Source organism: Penicillium antarcticum, assembly GCF_028974205.1.
Source record: "Penicillium antarcticum strain IBT 31339 chromosome Unknown utg000002l_segment0_segment0, whole genome shotgun sequence".
Taxonomy (NCBI): Eukaryota; Fungi; Ascomycota; class Eurotiomycetes; order Eurotiales; family Aspergillaceae; genus Penicillium; species Penicillium antarcticum.
The window spans coordinates 3,813,250-3,834,472 of record NW_026695300.1 but is presented as its reverse complement, the minus strand read 5'-3'; the positions used below and the strand labels follow the sequence as shown (position 1 = coordinate 3,834,472).

Below are 21,223 nucleotides of genomic sequence, written 5' to 3'. Positions count from 1 at the left end.
CGCGTTTCCGCTCTCTGCCTTGCGACTGCTACTTCCCGCCGCTTGTGCTTTCTTGTCATGTGTAATCCGAAAATATTCTTTTCTTCATTGTTCTGTGCCATCTCTGGAAGGCGTTTTCTCGCGAACTTTTATTTTTTTTGAATGGATTGGGGAAGGAAACCGGATGAAGGCGCTGTATTTGTTCCAAGCGATTGATTTCTGGGTTACTCTTGTACCGTCTTGGCCCTTTGCACAAGGTCGTGTGAGACCCTAATGTATGTTTCGAGTATGTACTGGAAGTTAGGAACAATGCCAATTGATTCAATTGCATATCAACGTGTGTAGGTATTTCTTGGAATGTATGCTGATTTCGGCGGACACGGGACGATCCGAGAGGAACTTAGTCCGTGCGAAGACACTTGCAGATGCTCACCGGTCTTTGTACTTAAGTACTTGTAACGTATAACGTAGACAATAGACCTGTCTCTTCGACCCCGCTATATACACAGTACCTCTTCACCCAGAATCCAGTCCATCCAACCAGCAACATGTCCAATAAAACCCTCGCCGGCAAAGTCGCACTAGGTACAAACCACCCATCCACCACCACAAACCAAAGCAAGACTAACCAATCTCTACAAAACAGTCACCGGCGCAAGCCGCGGCATAGGAGCAGCAATTTCCCTCAAGTTCGCCCAACAAGGCGCAGACATAGCCCTAAACTACAAAAGCAACGCATCCGCCGCCGAAGAAGTCGCAACCCAAATCCGCGTGCTAGGCGTCCGCGCCATAACCCTACAAGCAGATGTCTCGCAAGAAAAAGAAGTCGAGACCATGTTCAAGGAAGCGCATGATACTTTCGGACGCCTCGATATCGTCGTCAGTAACTCTGGCATTGAGCATTTCGCATCCATCCCCGATGTCAAGAGCGAGGATATCGATGCTGTTTTTGCTGTTAATGTGAAGGGGCAGTTCTTTGTTGCGCAGCAGGCGTATAAGTATATGGAGGATTTTGGGAGGGTTATGCTTACTTCGTCTATTTCGGCTGTTAAGGTTAGTACTTCCCTACCCGGAGGGTTGGAAGGGGGTTTGGCTGATGAGCGGTTTTCTTGGATAGGGCGTTCCTCGACATGCTATCTACGCTGCTTCCAAGGCTGCTGTGCAGGGTATGACAAAGTGTCTAGCTGTCGACTTTGGGCCGCGCAATATCACTGTCAATTGCATTGCTGCTGGCGGTGTCAAGACTGATATGTACACTGAGATGTCGGCCAAGTATATCCCTGGTGGGGATAAGTTGTCTCCCCAGCAGATTGAGGAGATGCTGAGCAAGTGGTCGCCTTTGGGTCGGGTTGGGGAGGTGGAGGATGTTGCTGGGGTTGCGGCTTTGATTGCTAGTCCTGATTCGCAGTGGTTGACTGGTCAGACTTGGCAGGCTTCTGGTGGTTCTTATATGGTTTAGAGAGGAAATGAAAGGGTTATGCGTATTTCGGGATTTTGATTATCATTTATGACTTGGTTTCTATACTCTGTACTCTTTTTTTGTTTTAGTATCTGGAGACACCTTGATCGACGGCTATACTTTCTGCCCTGGAAAGGTCTTCAGTCCTGAAGAGTCTGAGGAGGCCATGAATTCATGGCGAGCAACTAGACCCGTGGAAAAAAACAGGCATCGAAACTAATCAGTAGAGCTGGCGTTAATATTTCAATCCTGGAATGGGATATGAACACTCAGAATCCCATCTACTTTTACCCTGTCTTATATCCTTAGACACAACCATTGCTTAGCTGGACCGTGTTTAAGACAAGCTATAGACTGACATTAACCTAATTTAACAGTCTGCTGGAACTAAAAGCGTCATGTCTACCAAACATCATCTCTTTAGTCATAGATATGAATCTCAACAAGAATCCCGAAAAGTTCCGTGCCTCGCCATGTGGAAAGTCTCCTTTTCACAAACGCCTGCTGTTATCTGATGTGAAATTAGTGCCATGTCTTGGTGGACCATCAGACTAGTCCTATCCACTTTCACATTCTGGATGCAGGGGGTGAAGAATGTGGATCGAACATGTTTGACCAAGACTTCTCATGCTTTCTTCACATTGATCGCCTTTTCCACCTTGAGGACAGTACGTACATCTCCCGATCTTTAGCGATAGGAAACCGACGGAACAAACTTGAATGACAGTGCGCAGATTATCCACAGACATCAAGGGGCCAAGGATATAGCTAAGTCTTGCATGCCAAGCAATGGAGGGATAAGAATTGAAGCGATCGCATTCTATTGAAAACTTGATTCTGCAGTCTAGCCCTTCTTGAACGACTACATGTAGCTATAGTTGCAACAATACGTAAGTAGTCTTGTCCTACTCCACCACATCCCAGAATATTGAGCACAGTATAGACCGCGACGTTGGCTAGCTATTCAAGTAAAAATTCCACTTCATGGCTATGGATTGTAGAGCTCAAAGGGTCATCCAACCCGCAAAAGAGTAAAGTTTTGATGCACCCTTGTCATGAGGCTGAAAACACATAGGCTCGTGGAGCAACAACTAGAGTCCCCTATCAAAAGCTATTCTGCAAAAGCTGAAAGAATGAGACACGCATACGTCAAAAGCATCAACAACATGACGCGGTCGCCTCAGCCTGAAAGTGAAGTTTGAATCGGACTTTAGGGCTACAGTGCAGATCTGCAGGTACTGGGGAGAAAGTCTTACCCGGCCCATAGAAACCCATAAAATAGGGATATTGCACCCAATAGACAACCATAAATGCCCTCCACTAGCTCTAAATAGTTATTTCCGAGACCCTTCGGGCCTTCGGGGGCATTTACTATGCTAGGCGCCTTAATTCTATCAAGTGGAATTGCGCCTGTTTGGCTCGACTGGAGACTTCGCCGCAGGTTTCGCTTCTATTTCAAACGTAGTCCATTTCTCTGCCGTGCTATACGACTCAATGATTACGACAACGAGCTCAGCCTTGCTCCAGGGCGAGCTTTACCTCTGGGGTTTCATGGTTCGATCGAAAGGTAACGCGGCGGGTCTACGTATGATCTGCTGTCTGGTTTCCTTAAATTGAGGACCGTTGTTACAGTTCTTGAGCTATAAGTATAAGTATAGCCCTACGTCTGGTGTTCCTGCACTTCCATTTCCACACTCGTTGCAGATTCTCTTCGAACGCTCGTTTCTCCTCTTCCGTTTACTTCTTATAACCCAACATGCGTCTCTCCAGGGGCGCATCTGTTGCGGCCTTGGCTGTATCAGCCAGCGCCGCATCGCTATCTGATGTCTGTACCGTGTCGAACGTCAAGTCCGCCTTGCCTTCCAACGGCACTCTCCTCGGTATTGACCTGATCCCCTCGGCCGTGACCGCTGCCGCCGTCTATAATGCCAGCGCCGGCATGGGAAGCACCGAGACCTACACCTATTGTAACGTGACAGTCAGCTACACCCACACCGGCAAGGATGAATCAATTGTCATCAAGTATGCCTTCCCCGAGCCGTCCGACTTCAAGAAGCGTTTCTACGTTGCCGGCGGTGGTGGTTTTTCTCTGTCCAGCGATGCTACCGGTGGACTCGAGTACGGTGCAGTTGGTGGTGCCACCAGTGCGGGATATGATGCCTTCGACTACAGCTACGACGACGTCGCGCTGTACGGCAACGGAACCATCAACTGGGATGCAACCTACATGTTCGCCTACCAGGCCCTTGGTGAGATGACCAAGATTGGAAAGGCCATCACCCCCGGATTTTACGGCATGTCTTCCTCCTCCAAGGTCTACACCTACTACGAGGGTTGCTCCGACGGTGGTCGTGAGGGTATGAGCCAGATCCAGCGCTATGGTGAGGAGTACGACGGTGCTATCACCGGTGCCCCTGCTTTCCGTTTCGCCCAGCAGCAGGTCCACCACGTCTTCCCTTCTGAGGTTGAGCAGACTCTCGACTACTACCCTCCCCCCTGCGAGTTGGCCAAGATCGTCAACGCCACCATCGCCGCCTGTGATCCCCTCGACGGCAGAACTGACGGTGTCATCTCCCGTACCGACCTCTGCAAGCTGAACTTCAACCTGAGCTCCATCATCGGCGAGAAGTACCACTGCGCCGCCGAGACCAGCACCTCTCTCGGCTTCGGCTTCAGCAAGCGCGCCGAGGGCAGCACAACCAGCTACCAGCCCGCCCAGAACGGTAAGGTCACCGCGATGGGAGTGAAGGTGGCCCAAGCCATCTACGACGGCCTCCACAACTCCAAGGGCGAGCGTGCCTACCTCTCATGGCAAATCGGCTCGGAGCTCAGCGACGCCGAAACAACCTGGAACAACAACACCAAAAAGTGGGAGATGAACATCCCCTCCACCGGCGGGGAATACGTAACCAAGTTCGTCCAGCTCCTCAACATCGACAACCTCTCCGACCTCAACAACGTCACCTACGACACCCTCGTCGACTGGATGAACACCGGTATGGTGCGGTACATGGACAGCCTGCAGACGACCCTGCCCGATCTGACACCCTTCCAATCCTCCGGCGGCAAGCTGCTACACTACCACGGCGAATCAGACCCCAGTATCCCGACTGCCTCGTCCGTGCACTACTGGCAGTCGGTCCGGTCCATCATGTACCCTCACCTGTCGTCCGCAGCCAGTCTGGCCAAGCTTTCCGACTGGTACCAGTTCTACCTTGTGCCCGGTGCGGCGCACTGTGGTACCAACAGCTTGCAGCCTGGTCCTTACCCCGAGGATAACATGCAGACTATGATTAACTGGGTTGAGAATGGAGTTAAGCCTAGCCGGTTGAATGCTACTGTTTCGTCTGGTGATTACAAGGGTGAGACCCAGATGCTTTGCCAGTGGCCTACTCGTCCTTACTGGAAGAGTAACAGCACCTTTGAGTGTGCTTATGATAAGGCTTCGTTTGATAGCTGGACTTATACTTTTGATGCTTTCAAGGTTCCTGTCTACTAGATGGACTGTGTTACCTATGTGTTGTCCCTATTGTCCCTTGTGCCTTGTGGAATGTCCGAGTTGTAGGACATTGCACGGGCACGGTTGGGATGACCATCAGCCCTTTTGATTTGGGTTTCAAATCCCACGGGTGAATACTCGCCCTACTTTTATTTCTTGGAATTGACTTTCTGTATTTACTCTTCTTCTAACCCTCTCTATTACATTATTCCATTATCCTCTTCAAGTCAAGTTAATGTGAAGGAGATTTGCAAATTCGATTTGATATGTGAGATATTTCAAGGTATTTTCCAGAGAAGGCAAAAAAAGAAAAATAACAACAACAAAAGCGATTCCGAAGAATCAAAAGAATCAAGAATCAATGTAACAAAGAAACAAAAATAAACAAAGAAAGAACTCCAAATCAATCTCTTAACACCAATCTAATCCCCCAAAGTCAAGTCGTAACCCTACCAAAAAGATAGATTGAACCGCAAGGGCCAATTTAACCGAGAGTAAGAGTATAGGCCGCATCGACAGCGCAAGCCAGGGTGTTGACATCATCAGGGTGCTGGTAAGACTCAATGCAGTTGGCATCACCGGCAGCACAGGTAGCAGTAGTGCAAGACTCGTCGCTAATGGTAACGCCGAATCCAGCGGCAACGATAGCAGAGTCCTTGAGCAGGTTGATGGAAGACAGATCCCAAAAGAGGACCTCGCTGGACTGGGTGTACTCGAATTGCAGGATGGACTCGCAGGTCTCGGTGGTGGACATCTTGATGGAGATACCGCCGCCGTTGGTGTTGGTCAACCAGGTGTCGGTGAAGGTCTGGCCGGAGGTCAGGGTCTGCATCTCGCCCTGGGTCTCGGTCACAACCCAAAGGTAGACGTCCTGGTCGAGGTTGTTCTTGATGGCAATGCCGGAGCCGGTGGCGGTTGCGCCGCTGGAGGTGGTGCTGGGGATGGCGAGGGTGGTGCTGGTCCAGATGTCGGCGCTGCTGCTGCTGCTGATGATGGGGGCAGCGGTGGTGGTTGGCGCGGCGGTGGTGGTGGGCACGGCGAGAGTTGGGATGGAGGTGGTGGTTGGGATGGGGGTGACGGTGCTGGAGGTGGTAGGGACGGCCTCAGCGGTCGAAGGAATGGCGATGTTCACGTTGGCAGCCACGGTGGGCTCGCTGGAGGCGGTCTCGTAGACGGTCTCATAGACGGTTTCCCAGACGACAACCTCGGGGTTACCGGGGAGCGCAACGGGAAGCGCGGTGGCAGTAGCGGCCAAGAGGGCCAGAGTGTTGATGAAGCGCATATTGGCTGATTTCAAAGAAAGACTGGATTGGAACCTTAAGGATAGTGTTGTCCGATCTACAGACAGTAAAGAGAGTGTACGAGGCGCAGCCTCAAAGGTATCCAAAAAAGTGAGTGAATGATGTCAAAGAGAGGGAAAGAGAGATGTGGGAGGCAGCGCCGTTTTAATGGGCCCAGGCTGTCACATAAAACGAAAATGCAAAATGGCAAAAATCGATCTAGATGGCCATGTGGAGACCTAGCCACCATTGAAGAGATCCTATTGGTTGACAAACTTAGGGCTCAGGAGATGAAACCTGGTCCGGCCAACCCGGTTGGACTTCCGGTCGATACATCCATGGTTGCGCTGGTACCTGAACCGCCAATTTGTTGTTTGTCCCACTTGCTGTTCATTTCGCTGTTCGTTTCTCTGCTTGTTCGTTAAGGCTGTGGAGGTGGAGGGCCAAATCATCTTTCAGCACAGACAAGACTTTTCACGAGCCCTCGGGATAGCGCCGGATTACGCATGTCCTACGCAACCCCTCCCCCTTTGTCCGCCCCTGAATATCACACTCTTGTTCCTATATAATATTCTGTCTCCAGGTTTCAGAACGACAGTACTGTATATCTACTCTCGACTGTACTCTCAGTGATCTCCTACTAGCAAGCCAAGCCCGGCTCTAAGGGAGCTTATTCATTAGGGTGAACCGGATAGGAAGGAGGAAAGATCATCCCGATGTGGGAAATTACCCAACAGTCATCGTCCCCCCCCCCCAATAGTCGTTCGAACTATCTTCTCTAGTCAGGTACCGATGCAGGAACGCCGGAACTTTCCTAAATTTTAGTCCGCCACGTCGGCCAGGCCTTCTTAGGCACCTTCCAGAAGAAAACTCTACAAGTTACATCCTTGGCTCTTGGGTGGCAATGTAATTTCACAAGCAGATTGGATTGATCTTGCGAGACATGGGTGTGGCGGTACTCCCCGCCAAGCCATGCCCCGCTGCAACCAAGCGAACGTATGGATAATGAGGGTATTGTATGAATAAAGGTGTGGCCTAGACTATGGCGCCGTATGCAACGCCGTTAGGTAAATTGTTCCTGCGTGAGGATGTGTTCGGGGCTCGTCCGTCGACACTTCCAGAGCGTGCGCCATTTCTTTCGCTTGCAATCTCCTTGCTGTGTGTCTCCAGCGCATTGAAAACATAACCGAACACTTGGCGGTCAACATCGGAGGCCCACAAAAAGTCTAGATGCTCGTAGGTCGGGATCGCTTGGGCGCTCGTGGCATGTGGCAGGCCCTCGAGCATGACATTGATGTCGACCAGACTGTCACTGTCACCGTACAACAGCACGATCGGTGTTTTGATGTTGCGCGTTGGGTACTTGACCGGCTTGTAGAAGCGTTCGTTGGCCACAATGCTAAAGGGGGCATACAGCTCGTCATCGTAGAACTGGAAATTCTTGTTCCGGATAATTTGGAACCAATGAACCACCGATTTGGTGCTTGTAAAGGAATACAAATGCATATAGGCCGCTAGCTTTTGCGTGCGCTTGATGTTCTTGCACTTCCAGTTGAACAGAGCCGAAAGAGCGGTGTCGATGATGCGCACGTAGATTGGTGGGTAGAGTATCGTCTGCCACATGGTTGTCGATGATAGGATACTGCGTCGACCGAAAAGCAGGAACAGAAAATCGGGAGAGGCCTTCATCAGTGAATCCACGATGCGATTGCGCAGGCCAGAAGGCGCCATGGCGGGTGCCAGCGCGACGAACACGTCAATCTTCTCATTGAGCAATGGGTGGATAGCGAGGGTAGCGAACGCCTGAGCTGTCCCTTGTGAGAATCCAATGTACGATAAAGATGGTTGATTGGTCACTTCGAGGATGTACTCAATGCTGTTGGGAATGTCGGAGAATGCGAATTGGTCAATGGAAAAGTCCCAGAACTCGTTTGAACCAGGTGAGAACCGAGTCGATTTCTTCGAGTATTTGTTTCCTCTGTTATTACCCAGCCAAACATCATATCCTCGTTCCACCAACTGGAACGGGAGACATCGTTGTTCCTCTGTCAAGGCCACCCACACCTCGCTGGACATGAGCAGTCCATGGTGGAGGTACACAACTTTCTTTTTGGTTCCGCCCGGGCCTTGATTGACACGAATGTGCTCTTCTCCTTTGCGATACGCCAAGCGATGCAGCCCAAGGAGATAGCCGTCATTCGTTTGCACAATGTGGTCCTCCGCTTGGTATCCAAAGAGCGCGCAGATCTCCGTGAAATCAGATGCGTTTGCAATTGAAAGAGCAAAGTTCTCCTCTTTCGTGCGCTTATGACGAGTCTCAGTTGGCATCAAGAGATTGAATAATGCCTTGGATTGATCATAGCAGAAGTTGATGACTGGGCTTGCTGGTAAGGGGTCAATGTTAGGCTCAATATCGTTGCCAAGTAGGCGTTACTCACGGAGACACCAAGTTATGAGATGAATGATGGTCTCTAATGAAACAAGAATCAAAGATCCAAAGAGCGCTAGGTACTCAAACCTGGAGTTCGAAGATCAGTCGCCAAGCTCGTCTCGGATGGTAGCGTCCTTACCAGAACAGTCTCCCGATAAGTGGGACACGCGCCATGATGAAAGACTACGCATACATGTAGGTGTGATATGTATACAACAGAGAGAAAAGAAGCCAAAGCCAAAGCAAAAGGAAGGAGCACGACGTCATTTACTGCCAGGAACATGTGATAATGCTTATCTCATCCGGGGTTTTAGATGGCCAATCAGCGTCGAGCCAACTGACAGACCCGAATTTGCCGTGTTTCACGGCTTCACTTTGCTTGTGCTTGCGCTCTACCAAGATCGCCTCAAAATGCCGAGCTCATGCAATGATATCCGTATGTCACACACTCTCAAGTCGCACAACAGCTCTAGGGAGCATCACGCCCCTGGCTCAGCTGGACCTGCTACCGTAACCCTCCGGTGTCATGCAACGCGAGCTGACCCAATTTGACACCCAGGGGAGGCACTGGCCCAATGCCTCCAGGAATCGGACTGTATCATGGTGCAAAGACACTCGCCCCGTGAATGTCTCAGCTCTCCTCTCGCCGAGGAGCTGCCCATGCGATGCCAGCAGCTGCGCAAAGGATTCAGCGAGTGCAAGTGAGTCAGGACCCACGGAAGCGTCCAGGCTGTGCAACAAAAGGGAACTGTGACTGACAATCGGACTTCTACTCGACACAGGCGCGGTATGATCGACATGCGCAAACGGTTCCGCGGCAACCAGCCCATCTCAGTATCAAAGGAAATGGAAGGCGAAAAGTCCGAGTCTGGGGGACAACTATATGCAGGACAACCAGCCTACCAGTCGGTCAAGCCCATCAACGGCGACGAAGTACAGATGGACCCCGAGAAGACCCGTGGCCTGTAAAGGATACTTGGATTTGATTGCATGCTGGCATGGCCCGGAGTTCTGAGTTCTGTTACGCTTCAAACATACATCTCTTCTTCACTTATACCCGTCTCAAATTTACTGAGCCAATTTTCAACCCCACTTAGTTCCTTTACACTTGTGCAGTCTGCAAAAACATCCACCAGGCGCTCGGGCATGCTCAAGAAAGGCGAGTGCGAAGCGGGGAGTCGGTGGGTTTGTCCGGGTCTGCATATCTTCAATGCGAAGGATTCCTGAATGTGAGGTAGCAGTGCCTGGTCTTGCTCGCAGATGATGTAGGCACAGGGTATATCCTGCCACGGCTCATAGGTGGCTTCGCCGGAGAAGACTGCGCGTGAGGTATGCCTCACGGTGCTGTCCCATTTCTCTCGTTGCTCCGTGGTCAGATCTTGCCAGGCGACTTCTCCAGCGCCTTTCGCGTGAACATAGTCACCCTACTCACCGGTTAGCATGATATCAAGCAGGCGTGTACTGATATTATGATGAGGATAACCAACCTCAACCTTCATCCAAGGCAAAGGATCCCCACCTAGCAACTCCAACAGGCTCTGCCCCTTGTCCAACGCAAATGCAGCAAGATAAACAACTCTCAATACTCCGCCGTGCTTTCCATTGGCCGCACGGACAGACTTAGCCAATCCTTCCACGGCAGAGGATGCCACAACGCCGCCATAGGAGTGTCCTACAACAACGATATCTCTCCCCTCATCTGCCACAGCTGTCAAGACACTGTGAAAAGAGGAGACGTCGTTTTCCAGCGTCATCGAAGGGGGCTCTGCGCCAATTGAGGGATGAGCGGGACACTCGGACGGAAAGCCGAGGGCTTCAAGCCGCGTACGCACAACATCGAAGACGGTAGGATGCATCCAAGCACCAAGCGAGAAGACGAAAGTAGGTTTACTCATTTTTGCTCTGGGATAAAGTATTGTTCAACTGCTTGAGGGGTAGGGAGCTCGTATATACAAGTAAATACTACACTCTGCGCCGACGATGCCCTCTTCCTGAAATCTAGACTCTAAACTCTAGACTAAAACCCAAGGCATATACTGCAAATCACAGCCCATTGGGCAAAAGTCCGGTAAGACTCCGGCATGTCAATATCATTTCGTCCCGTGGAGGAGACACTAGACAACCCCATGTGGATCTCCGCGACCAACAGCTGTCCTCGACGTGAGGATCCGTCAATCAAAGGTGCTCTGCTCCTCTCTGTTTAGCTCATTCTAGGGCATTGGCGTGCTTTTAGTTGTTTTATCTTATCCTATCAGACCATCGTTCTACCGAAGCGAGGGGTTTAACTCCTTAAGAGTGTACGCGTTGTTGGGTAAAGTTCCGCTTGGATCCATTGCTTTGGGTGGTCTAGCTTTATTTATAATAGGATGGGGGAAGTCATAGGCTTGCAGTATTATCTCAAGGTACTTCTTTCATTCGCTGTTGGCTTCATACCTCCATGTTTCGACCTTACTACAACAGCTGTTCGATATGGCATATGTTGCGCACTAGACCAGACTACTTGTCTTTGTTAGAGTGTAGACTGTAGGCCCTAGGCTTGATGACTTGTATACAGCCAACCTGAAAACTGACAGTGGTTCTTATAAGAGACTATGATCATCTTACAGCCACGGAAAGTACCTTGATTCTCTGTTCTCAAATCAACACCGCTCTTGTTCGGCACAGATGCCTAGATGCATGTTGATCGAAGCTTGCATGCGCGGGCACGTCTCCTCGACTGTCTATGATACCTTGAAACATGCTATTATTGGACTTTCGAAGAGCGCATCTGAGGATTACGCGAAAGAGGGCTTGCGCATTACTGCTTTGTGTCCGTGATATGCTGCTACCCCGTTGGCGAAGAATGAACCTAGGATTCGGGAGAGTGCTGAGAAGACCGTTGCCACTAATGTTCCTTGGGACGACTGGCTTGCGCAGGAGGGTTGCTGACGGTGTTATCTTTTTGTCTGGTGGTCATAGTTGTTTTGTCGCGGGGACTTCGCTGTTTGTTGGTGGGGGTTATACGCAGCGGTAGAGCAGTTGGTTTAAGTTGAATACACTTGATCTGACTATTGGATATCATATGATCGAAATGATCTATAAACCAAATCAAACACTCGGGAAATCAAATTCATACAAGTAAATTTAACATCATGAACGAACAGTTTAGTAAATGCATACAGATCTACTGCGTCTTCTTAACCTTGTCGGCCACAGGAGCAGAGTACAGCCAAACAACAACGAAAGCCAGGAATCCACCGATGACCGACCAGAGGCCGGCGATCCAAACCCAACCGCCGCTGATGGCCCAACTGCGTGGGTACTCATCGTGAGCGAAGTGGCGGACAGTGACCTCGTGCTTCTCCTCGATGTTGGTGAAGAAAGGACGTTTGTAGTTGACGCGGAAAGAGAAGATTCCGTGCTGGTCAGGGGTTATGAACTTGGTGCTGAACACGGTGCCGGTTTCGGTGCGGCTGGTAGGCTCGAGGTTCAGACGGTGGAAAGGAGAGAGCATGGTGAACTCAAGCTGGAGCTCATCTTCGCCGGGAACCTCGAAGGGAACCCACTTGTCGAAGACGTACTCGGAGACTTCAATGTTGTAGACCTGCGGAGATTCTTTGTTAGTCTTGAATACATATGAATTGGATCTAGTTTCACGTACAGTCTCGTTCTTGATACGGTAAATGGAGGGGTTCAACTCGGCACCCTCAGTGGCGAGGTGGTGCTCGACCTTGTTAACCTTAAGGACACCAGTCTCCTTGAAAGCCCAGCCGGTCAACTGCTTAGCGAACTCACGGTTCACAGTGGTGGTCTTCTCGCCGCTGGGGGTCTTGACGGAGGCCGAGAACCACTTGTCCTCAAGGGCTTCCACCGAACCGAGAACGGTGAATCGAGCAGAGTTGCGGGCCTGCATAGCAGAGACAATGTTGAGCTGCGAACCGGTGGCCAGGATATCGTCTGCCGCGGGCATCTCCTCCTTGGGATTGTAGCTGTAGGCGGTAGCGGGGGCCTTCAGAACGGGAGCAAGAAGGGTGCTGTCGCTTCCCAGAGTCTGAGGAGCAACTCGAGGGAGAGCCAGAACACCCTCACCATCGAAGAAGGCCTTCACGTCGGGACGGAGGGGGCCAGGGCGCTGGAGCACAAGAACGTCATGCTTCTCGGCAGCCGAGAGGGTATCGTAGTTAAAGTGGTCGACAACAACCGCCGAGCGATCGTTTGCGAGGTGAATGTCGAGCTCGAGAAGGAGGGAGCTGACAGCGCTTGAGGTGGGGGACTTGCCGGAGAGGGCGAGGAGGATGTTGCCATCCTTGTTCATGAAGTCGAGGATGTGCTTGGGGGTCAAAGAGGGGCCGAGGCCTGTATACTTGAGTCAATTGACAAGTTTTCGAATCAAAGAGATCGATGTTGCCCACCTTTAGACTTGGGAGGGAGAATGAGGAGGTGGTCATAAGCTCTTTCGCCATGCTTGAAGAGGGAAAGCTGTTCACTTTTGGGGGATTCAATCGAAACATCGTAACCACGAGCTAGAATTCAAACATCAGCAGGTTACGTGCAGGTAGAGCCATACAAATTACCTTCTAGGTCAGCCCACAGCGTAGAGTACACGCTCTTCTGCTCTGTGTCTTCCAGAACCGCCAACAGACGACTGCCGGAGCTACTCAGCGCATTTACCGCAGCCAAGAAGCAGCAAACAAGTAACGCAAGGCACCACCGCATCTTGAAAAAATTCCGCACAGCGGAGCGGAGGAATCAAAAAGAAAGCGAAAAGGAAGGTGATGAAGTATGAGTATAGCCAGAAAGGGCGACGTGTTAATGGGCGAATGCCAAGACCCGAGAGCGCTGGGTCCGCATCTCCGAACTTCGACCTCACTTCTTCCCCACGGCTTCAATTTTGCTCCTCGCTTTCACCACTGCCATACCACTACCACCCGGTGGAACCGCGCATATATCTATCCGAATTCTCCTGATCTGTGAGATTCGATCCATTAGGCATTGACCTCCGACTTTGCTCGACTGAAAATCCCCGATCGGTCATCGACATCCGACTCTTCCTGCAACCATGTCTACCCCTCAGTTCTGGTCGACTCCCCTCCGCTACATCCGCTGGGCTGCGCATGAGAAGCCCGCCATGCTCTGCTCCCTCATCATCGGTTTCAGCGGCCCCCTCGCGCTGTTCGGTATCCCCCCGATCCGTCGCGCCCTCGGTGACGTCGACCCCGAGCCTATCCCCCTGACATATCCCAGTATGAACCACCTACCCTCTCCAGCTTGGCGCAGTAGCACCGAAATTATTCATGAGGTCTTTAAAACTAACCAGAATGCTCGATATTCAGTCCCCCAGGGTAAGCGGGTGATCCCCCAGGGCTACGATGACGAATAAACGATCTCCGAGCCATGCAAATGATAAGCTTTCGGAAATTTTAAGAATCATCGTGTCTTGTACTTGGGAGAAATAAACTCAGCGGATGGCAGGAGATGGACTTGGCTGTTCCATTCGTCAAAGTAGAATGATGAACATGGCCCAACATGAGCATGGGCAATCGAAAAGACTTGTTGCCAGCCACCTCTCTTGTGCATCGAAAATGCTTTGATACCAATATTTGTTGCGCGTATTTTGGATGTCGAGCCTGCGGCGCAGTGTATGTACTATTTTTTTGTGCAATCATAACCGACATCATGTCATTTTCCTATGTTCGAGTGTATAGTCTATGGAGGCCTCGGGTTTCGGAATGGTAGGTTCGAAAAGTATATTCAATGACCACGGAATATGGGCTTAAAATCATGGAGAGCTTGCCCTTCGAATGAGGGAAACGGTGCTCGCTACCTGCAGTAGTCCGTTCGCTTACGCACGATAAAAACACACGCACAAAGTGAAAGTTGAAAATGTAAACTCAAATTGAAAAGAGATAGTGGTCATCACGATGTTGGATATAAATCAGGGAAAAAAAATCATGACACAAGCAGGTTCATTAAGGCCATGGAGCCGATCCACGATCTTGCAAAAGCAAAACATCAACCACTGAAGACGGACCAACGCCGTAAATGCTCAGATCTACATGTAGCTCACCAGCCATAGTTTATCGAAGAACAACGCTCTCCTCGCAAACCAAATCAAAGGCATGAGAAACAAAAGGAGAATATGGAAAAGCCCCTTCATCCAAAGGGGGCAGACAAAACATGTTGCTAAGAAGACAAATCCTGTACACCGTTAAACCAACAACAAAACCGCATTATTGTGGGGGTGAGTATTCCCGGAATTCACGAGACCAGAGTGAGAAAGAAAACAGAACGCTCAAGCCCAAGCCACCTTTTCGCGAACTCAATCAAGACACATCAGTCCTACTCCTGGCTGGCAGTTGCACAAAAGCACGGGAGAGAAAGAGTAAAGAAGGAGACAAAGTTCCACGGGAAGTCCAAGCTGCTACCAGAAAGCAATTGGGTTCAATTCCAGTGGGAGTCCGTGGTAAAAGAAATGGGATTCACATCCGATGGAAAGTGGACTTCTCCAAACTGGGCAATTTGTGGGATATGAGATATCACTGGCCTGGTTTGGAGATCCTGGAATGGAGACATTGTAGGTTTTGAGAGGGTGGCCGAAAAAGAACAAGCATGGAGGTTGTCCAGGGTATTTTTTTTGTCGTGGACATCAACATTATCCTCAGGATCATTTGGAGGATATTCCAGGTAGGAAGTATCAAGTGGGGCCACATTGTGAATGGATAGAGAAAGAATCATGAGCAGGGAAACCAACCCCAGTGGGGGCGAACATTTCTGTCTACCGCCGACGATGCGTGTTGTCTCTGGTTGCTTGTGGCCTGCGCTCATATTCTGGAGTGTATCTGGGCTCCATTCCTCCTATCCGGGGATCCGGGGCAGTAGTGGCAGGATAAGCCATCCCGGAAGTTACGGGAGAATAGTCCTGTTCGGCATCATATCCTGGCCCCGGGTATCGGGGAGCATTGCTTCGGCCATTGTCGTATCCGTAACCCGTGGGGGCGTAGGTGTACGATTGAGGGTGCATGTCCGCCGCCGTCACGACGGGCTGACTGGAACCAGAATAGGAAACCTGGGGTGGAGGGTACGGGGCTGTACCTGATGCGTATGGCGAGTGAGTGGATGTGTATGCAGGAGGAGGTTGGGTGTAAGGGGCATTCTGGGATCCACTGTAGGGACTCTGGGAATAAGGATCCATGTATGACTGCTGCGCAGGAGCGGCAGTAAATGGTGTGGGGGATGGTCCCTGTTGTTGGCGAACCTCGTGGACAGCCGAAGTAGAATAGTTCGCTGGAGAGGTGGTTGGGGGGTCTTGAATGTAACTACCTCTAGGATAGCCTAGGTCGGCCCGGCGTGAGACATCCGCCTCCCAACGGGCGGAGTCAGCCTTCAGATCAGTTATCATCTCCTGTATCCAAGGTGTGGTTAGAATTCCGTCTTCAGATGTCCGGCTAGTTGTCGTTTTTTCCATGTCGACTTACAGATGTGAGGTTCCGATAGGCACGGATGAAGAATCCCGGGCGGCCCTATAAATGGTCAGTATAAACCACCCCGTGTCACAAGAAAAATAGGAAACGAACACCATGGTTGCCGGGTCTCACGAGTGCATCATTTCCAAGATAGCGACAGATATCTGCTTGAATGACTTCTCGGCTGATTCCGTCGCCGGGGATGAAATATTCATTCTGACGCTCCGGGCGCGATTCATAGCGGCCTGTCATAATGTCCGATGGAAATGTCCGGTTTAAATTTAAAGTCCTCGGATTCAAAGCGGCCAGAGAGAAAGGAGAAATCCGAAGTGGTAGATCTGAAAATCCAGGGGAAGTTGAGGTGGTGAGTCCGTTTTATTGTAGGATGTACAGTTTCTATGAGGGCGACGAGTAGGTTCCAAAGTCGACAATCACGACTTGAATGGTTTTCTCGATTCCAGGGCAAATAGACAACGAGCTATGATCCTTGGGAAGTGGCCAGAAAAGAAAATTTGATCCTGGTCGGCAATAGCAAATCCTTGGAGAAGTCCGGTAAATCCTGGGTGTAAAGTCCACGCTGTGTGTCCACTGGGGCAATTATCCTGGGAATATCGCAGTCCTAAAGGGTTGGCGAGTGAAGAGTGAAAAGCGAAGAGAGGCGTTAGGAGAAAGAGAACACGGGGGGGGGGGGGGATATTGAGGCGCCTTTAAGCTGTGTTCGGATGAACTAGATGCCAGAGGAAAGAGTAGAGATGGCAATGTCCAGGAGATAAGAGTAGGAGAGAAAGAGAGAGAGGAAGAGAGAAGAAGTTGAAAGGAAGAGGGAGGGGGGGGAACTAAAGTGGGCTACAGGCGAAGGGCGGTTGGGCCGTCTTGGGCTGGTGCCACGACTCCCCACTGAGATCAAAAGCATGCACGGTCGAATGTGGATTAGAGCATGTACAACGCTGTCTGTAGCCGCCTTTTGTCAAAGAAAAGGGCTTACGGATTCCTGTATTTGCATTTTCAAAGTACTCCCTACGAAAGTACTAGTACTTCAGAGCTTGCCGAAAGTTTGGAAAACAAGGCCGATCCCCCATATATGGATCAGCTTGGATTGCCCTTTAGTCTGTGCTCCCTGTTGAATATTAAAAAGTCTACAACTCCACTAAGTAGTGGATCGTTGGGAGAGAAAAGAGAGAAAAGAGAGAAAAGAGAGCTGACAATGAGATCATACGAAGAGTCAGATGCTCGATGGTGGCCAAGGGGGGGCACATAGGAGACCTTGTGATTGCTGCACAGTAAATATGATGACAGGAACGGCTAGGGAGAAACAACCGGTGGCAAGTTTGCAGATTGCCACCTGAAAAGCTGATGTCCACCGGATGGGCGTTGGGCACGAATGCGTTTGGGCACCTGAGGGTTGCCGCCTGTCCACTCACAGATCGGCTGTGTCAGCAGGATCGCACAGATCGGAGATCATCCTGACTTTGTTTTTTCACGTTCGAGACCGAAAATCCTGCAGACTGGCTTTCTCTGAGTCCTCGGAAGGCTCAGGGGGATATAAGCAGTCAGGTAGCGGGGTGTCGCAGGGCTTGAGTTGCAGATTTCCATGTCTTACATATGTACTGGAGCTAGCAACTTGGTATCTGATTGAACAAAGTAATAGAAACCAAACTAAACACAGGAAGCAAGCCATCTAACTCACGTTAAGTTACCTCATACAGTACACGTCCATGTAGAGCTTCGCAGTCAACAACGCGAACCTGAGGAACTGGAGCACGTGCCCAAGCTAAGCCACTTTGGGACATTCCACCTTCAAGCTCTCTCTTTCAATTACAATGGCCGATCGCGAGCCATGACGCACTCGCGATGTCCGAACCTACGTCCGAATCCTTGAAGACCTCCCGTTTTACCTACCGACATCTACAAGGACTGCGACACGGGTCAACGGCAACGCCCCTGCGCGTGATTGCGCATATCGATCTCGATGCCTTCTACGCACAATGTGAAATGGTGCGCTTAGGGACGCCACGCGAGACACCTCTAGCAGTGCGACAGTGGGACTCTTTGATCGCTATCAACTATGCGGCACGGCCCTTTGGCATCAGTCGGTTGATCAATGTGACCGAAGCCCGGAAACTCTGTCCAGATCTCGTCCTACAACATGTCGCGACATTTCGAGAAGGAGAGGGAGGACGATGGGCATATCGAGATGATTCGTTCAAGAATATTCAAACAGATAAGGTTTCACTGGATCCGTACCGCGCACAATCCCGGAAGATCCTTCAGACGATGAAAGACGCCCTAGCTACCTGGAGTACAAATGATGTGGAAGGGGAAACTCCGCGTCAGGCACAAGGGGTTTCGGCCAGCTTGGAGAAAGCCAGCATAGATGAGGTCTTCATTGATCTATCTCCCTTGATCTTCAAGGTGCTCCTTGAAAGATACTCAGAGCTTCGGACGGGTGTCCAAGATGAGAACCGGGATGCGCAACTACCCGTACCTCCAACTTCGGCCTTACAATGGGACACCGACTGCTTGATTGATTTGAATGAAAATGAAACAGAAGAGGATGACCCAGATTGGGATGATATCGTTATGTTGATAGGATCTGAGATTGTGAGATCGGTTCGGAACGCGGTGTGGGAAAAGCTCAGCTACACCTGTTCCGCGGGAATTGGTCGCAACAAAATGATTGCAAAGCTGGGAAGTGCTTGCAACAAGCCTAATTTGCAAACTATCGTACGAAACCGGGCTGTGCAGAATTTCCTGGGCAGTTACAAGTTCACCCAGATCAGGATGCTCGGTGGTAAACTAGGCGAACAAATCATCGACGCATTCAAGACAGAGAAAGTACATGATTTGCTCAATGCGTCCCTTGAGCAACTCCGTACCAAGCTAGATGACCACATGGCATCTTGGCTCTACGGCATTATACGCGGAGATGACCGCAGTGAGGTCAACCCTCGAACTCAAATCAAGTCTATGCTGTCAGCGAAATCTTTCCGACCGAGTATCAGTTCAGTTGAACAGGCCGAGAAATGGCTTCGCATTTTCGCGGCGGATATCTACGGCCGGCTGGTGGAGGACGGCGTGCTTGAAAACAGACGTCGCCCGAGGGTCATCACTTTACACCACCGAACCTCTCAGCCTCAGCCTCGTTCCAAACAGATGCCTATTCCAGCCTCGAGTACAATCGATGAGAATTTGCTTTTCGACCTGGCGAACAACTTGCTCCGTCAAGTCGTAGCCGAGGGACAAGCATGGCCATGTTCCAACCTGTCATTGAGCGTGGGAAGCTTCCAAGAAGGCGTTACCAACAACAGAGCCATTGAAGGTTTCTTGCTTCGCGGTGATCAAGCAAAGGCTTTGAACCATGTTTCAAGTCTTCGCGATGTCGACGCCCTTCCCAGCGAGCAACCGACTGAGAAACGGCGAAAGACTGACGGCGGGATGATCAAGTCATTCTTCGGAAAACCATCATCTCCGGAAAACACTGGTGCAAGTGGACCAGAAAGTCCACAGCCACCTCCCGAAGCCGAAACAGAACTAGCAGGGATCTCCCGCTACACATGCCCACGGTGCTCAAAGTCGATTATTGAGTATGAAAAAGAGGAGCACGAGGATTGGCATTTCGCCAAAGACCTTGCAAGCCAGGACCGCGAGGACGCCAGAGCTTCACAGCCGCCACCGCCACCCACAACAAGTAATACGCAAGGCTCGTCTGCTCGTGGAAGAGGCGGCCGGGCTGGAGGTGGTCGTGGCAAACCCGAGAAGGGGCAGATGCGACTGGCCTTTCAGTAAATGCCATCTCGGAGATCACATTCCAATGTACTTTCATAACTTGTTTCCATATTCCATGTTTTAGCTATGATATACCCAATCTATCAACGAGATCACGCAGTCTGACTATGCGTCTTGACCACTCAGTCTTAAAACCGAGAAATCAAAGTTGGCTTGTTATATGAATTTATATGTCAAATGTTAATATAGATGCTAATTACATTGAGCAAACGACCTCGGATTCAAGCCACAAGTAGAAATTCAACTTCCTTTCCCTTGTCCCCATGTTCGTATTTCTTATCTATGGCGAGGAACCGATCGTAGAAACGGGCATCCCGACAGGTGATTCACGCCATGTAATCTCGGTACTTCAAAAATCCAAATGGAAAGGAATAACCATGGAAATTTTCCCACCCGCTGTTGGACCTGGACAATGTAGAGATTGTCATAATCGTAGCCAACGACTGTATTTCACTTGAATCATCATAGTAGGTATTGTGTTGCGACTTGCGAATGACTCGGTCTAGGTCTGACCAGAAGCCTCAGACGAGGCAGTAGGGCGAGGCTCCATGTCAACAGGAACCGGCTCCCTAGGCGTAGGGAATGAACTGCTCCAAGAGATCGAAGTCGAACTTGGGTCTGAGACATCTGAAGTGTCGGGGTTCTCAGCAGGTAGTGCGAGGGCAGTGCCGAGGAAAGCAATTGCTAGGAAACCAAGCGGACGCATGGCGAAAAGGTATTTGTAAGTGTGTTTTTCCCTTGGATATGTCCGTATACAATCAATAGGTTATGATATTGAAGTCATGTCAGGACCAACTGTTTTGGGAATGCCGAGCACACTTATAAACAGAAGCAATGCCCCAGAGGGGTGGCCCCGGGTTCCAAACAAGTGGAGAAATATGGTCTCAGGTCCACATATTCAAACTGCCTTGACAGGGATAGATTGCCTCTGTCGATCGCTCATTTGGGGCGCTGTGCAGTACATACAGGACGGTGTGCACCCGTCCTCATCATACCTGTAGCTTGCATTCGACGAATGAATTAGCGCAATCACGGCAAATATGTACGTCGACATGTGAATTGTGCATGTAGCTGCCCTTGTCCAATATTGGCATCTTCGGGTTGTTAGGTCCTGCAAATATAAAACCCCCCGATCGGCGCTCTCAGTTCCCAAAATATAGCACGCCATGCAGGGGCCGGTTTCAGGTTCTAATTTGAACCAGTGTTGCTTTTTGCGACTGTTGGCTGGGTAAACAGGTTCAATCTCTAAGATTCAGTGTGTCTTTCGTTACTTTGATAGTTAGAGTCGCATTTGTAAAGCTATCCAGTCATTATGTGTAGGTGGAGATGATGAGAGTCATTGCCTAC

At 50.4% G+C, this 21,223-nt stretch overlaps 11 protein-coding genes across 11 annotated transcripts; 5 read left to right on the top strand and 6 right to left on the bottom strand.

Annotated features, from left to right (window-relative positions):
* Positions 1 to 527: 527 nt before the first annotated feature.
* N7508_002423 (uncharacterized protein) lies at positions 528 to 1,438 on the top strand (the record flags this gene model as incomplete). Its single annotated transcript, XM_058460489.1, has 3 exons — positions 528 to 564; positions 626 to 1,032; positions 1,097 to 1,438. 3 exons carry the CDS (start codon positions 528 to 530, stop codon positions 1,436 to 1,438), a joined length of 786 nt encoding a protein of 261 aa, XP_058324021.1.
* Positions 1,439 to 3,194: 1,756 nt separating this feature from the next.
* N7508_002422 (putative tannase) lies at positions 3,195 to 4,937 on the top strand (the record flags this gene model as incomplete). Its single annotated transcript, XM_058460488.1, has 1 exon — positions 3,195 to 4,937. One exon carries the CDS (start codon positions 3,195 to 3,197, stop codon positions 4,935 to 4,937), a length of 1,743 nt encoding a protein of 580 aa, XP_058324020.1.
* Positions 4,938 to 5,421: 484 nt separating this feature from the next.
* N7508_002421 (uncharacterized protein) lies at positions 5,422 to 6,219 on the bottom strand (the record flags this gene model as incomplete). Its single annotated transcript, XM_058460487.1, has 1 exon — positions 5,422 to 6,219. The coding sequence occupies one exon, from the start codon at positions 6,217 to 6,219 to the stop codon at positions 5,422 to 5,424; it is 798 nt and encodes a 265-aa protein (XP_058324019.1).
* A 1,033-nt stretch (positions 6,220 to 7,252) lies between these two features.
* N7508_002420 (sterol esterase) lies at positions 7,253 to 8,822 on the bottom strand (the record flags this gene model as incomplete). Its single annotated transcript, XM_058460486.1, has 3 exons — positions 7,253 to 8,601; positions 8,656 to 8,735; positions 8,788 to 8,822. 3 exons carry the CDS (start codon positions 8,820 to 8,822, stop codon positions 7,253 to 7,255), a joined length of 1,464 nt encoding a protein of 487 aa, XP_058324018.1.
* Positions 8,823 to 9,059: 237 nt separating this feature from the next.
* N7508_002419 (PET191 family protein) lies at positions 9,060 to 9,617 on the top strand (the record flags this gene model as incomplete). The annotated part of the gene is made up of 3 exons (XM_058460485.1): positions 9,060 to 9,084; positions 9,208 to 9,349; positions 9,431 to 9,617. 3 exons carry the CDS (start codon positions 9,060 to 9,062, stop codon positions 9,615 to 9,617), a joined length of 354 nt encoding a protein of 117 aa, XP_058324017.1.
* A 59-nt stretch (positions 9,618 to 9,676) lies between these two features.
* Positions 9,677 to 10,543, bottom strand: N7508_002418 (alpha/beta hydrolase; the record flags this gene model as incomplete). The annotated part of the gene is made up of 2 exons (XM_058460484.1): positions 9,677 to 10,072; positions 10,136 to 10,543. The coding sequence occupies 2 exons, from the start codon at positions 10,541 to 10,543 to the stop codon at positions 9,677 to 9,679; spliced, it is 804 nt and encodes a 267-aa protein (XP_058324016.1).
* Positions 10,544 to 11,811: 1,268 nt separating this feature from the next.
* N7508_002417 (dolichyl-diphosphooligosaccharide-protein glycotransferase) lies at positions 11,812 to 13,343 on the bottom strand (the record flags this gene model as incomplete). The annotated part of the gene is made up of 4 exons (XM_058460483.1): positions 11,812 to 12,231; positions 12,289 to 12,983; positions 13,040 to 13,150; positions 13,202 to 13,343. The coding sequence occupies 4 exons, from the start codon at positions 13,341 to 13,343 to the stop codon at positions 11,812 to 11,814; spliced, it is 1,368 nt and encodes a 455-aa protein (XP_058324015.1).
* Positions 13,344 to 13,686: 343 nt separating this feature from the next.
* On the top strand, positions 13,687 to 14,007 carry N7508_002416 (NADH:ubiquinone oxidoreductase subunit NDUFA3; the record flags this gene model as incomplete). The annotated part of the gene is made up of 2 exons (XM_058460482.1): positions 13,687 to 13,870; positions 13,961 to 14,007. 2 exons carry the CDS (start codon positions 13,687 to 13,689, stop codon positions 14,005 to 14,007), a joined length of 231 nt encoding a protein of 76 aa, XP_058324014.1.
* Positions 14,008 to 15,402: 1,395 nt separating this feature from the next.
* N7508_002415 (putative transcription factor RfeG) lies at positions 15,403 to 16,342 on the bottom strand (the record flags this gene model as incomplete). The annotated part of the gene is made up of 3 exons (XM_058460481.1): positions 15,403 to 16,029; positions 16,103 to 16,147; positions 16,202 to 16,342. The coding sequence occupies 3 exons, from the start codon at positions 16,340 to 16,342 to the stop codon at positions 15,403 to 15,405; spliced, it is 813 nt and encodes a 270-aa protein (XP_058324013.1).
* Positions 16,343 to 17,941: 1,599 nt separating this feature from the next.
* Positions 17,942 to 19,876, top strand: N7508_002414 (DNA-directed DNA polymerase eta; the record flags this gene model as incomplete). Its single annotated transcript, XM_058460480.1, has 1 exon — positions 17,942 to 19,876. The coding sequence occupies one exon, from the start codon at positions 17,942 to 17,944 to the stop codon at positions 19,874 to 19,876; it is 1,935 nt and encodes a 644-aa protein (XP_058324012.1).
* A 502-nt stretch (positions 19,877 to 20,378) lies between these two features.
* Positions 20,379 to 20,582, bottom strand: N7508_002413 (uncharacterized protein; the record flags this gene model as incomplete). The annotated part of the gene is made up of 1 exon (XM_058460479.1): positions 20,379 to 20,582. The coding sequence occupies one exon, from the start codon at positions 20,580 to 20,582 to the stop codon at positions 20,379 to 20,381; it is 204 nt and encodes a 67-aa protein (XP_058324011.1).
* Between the last annotated feature and the right edge of the window lie 641 nt (positions 20,583 to 21,223).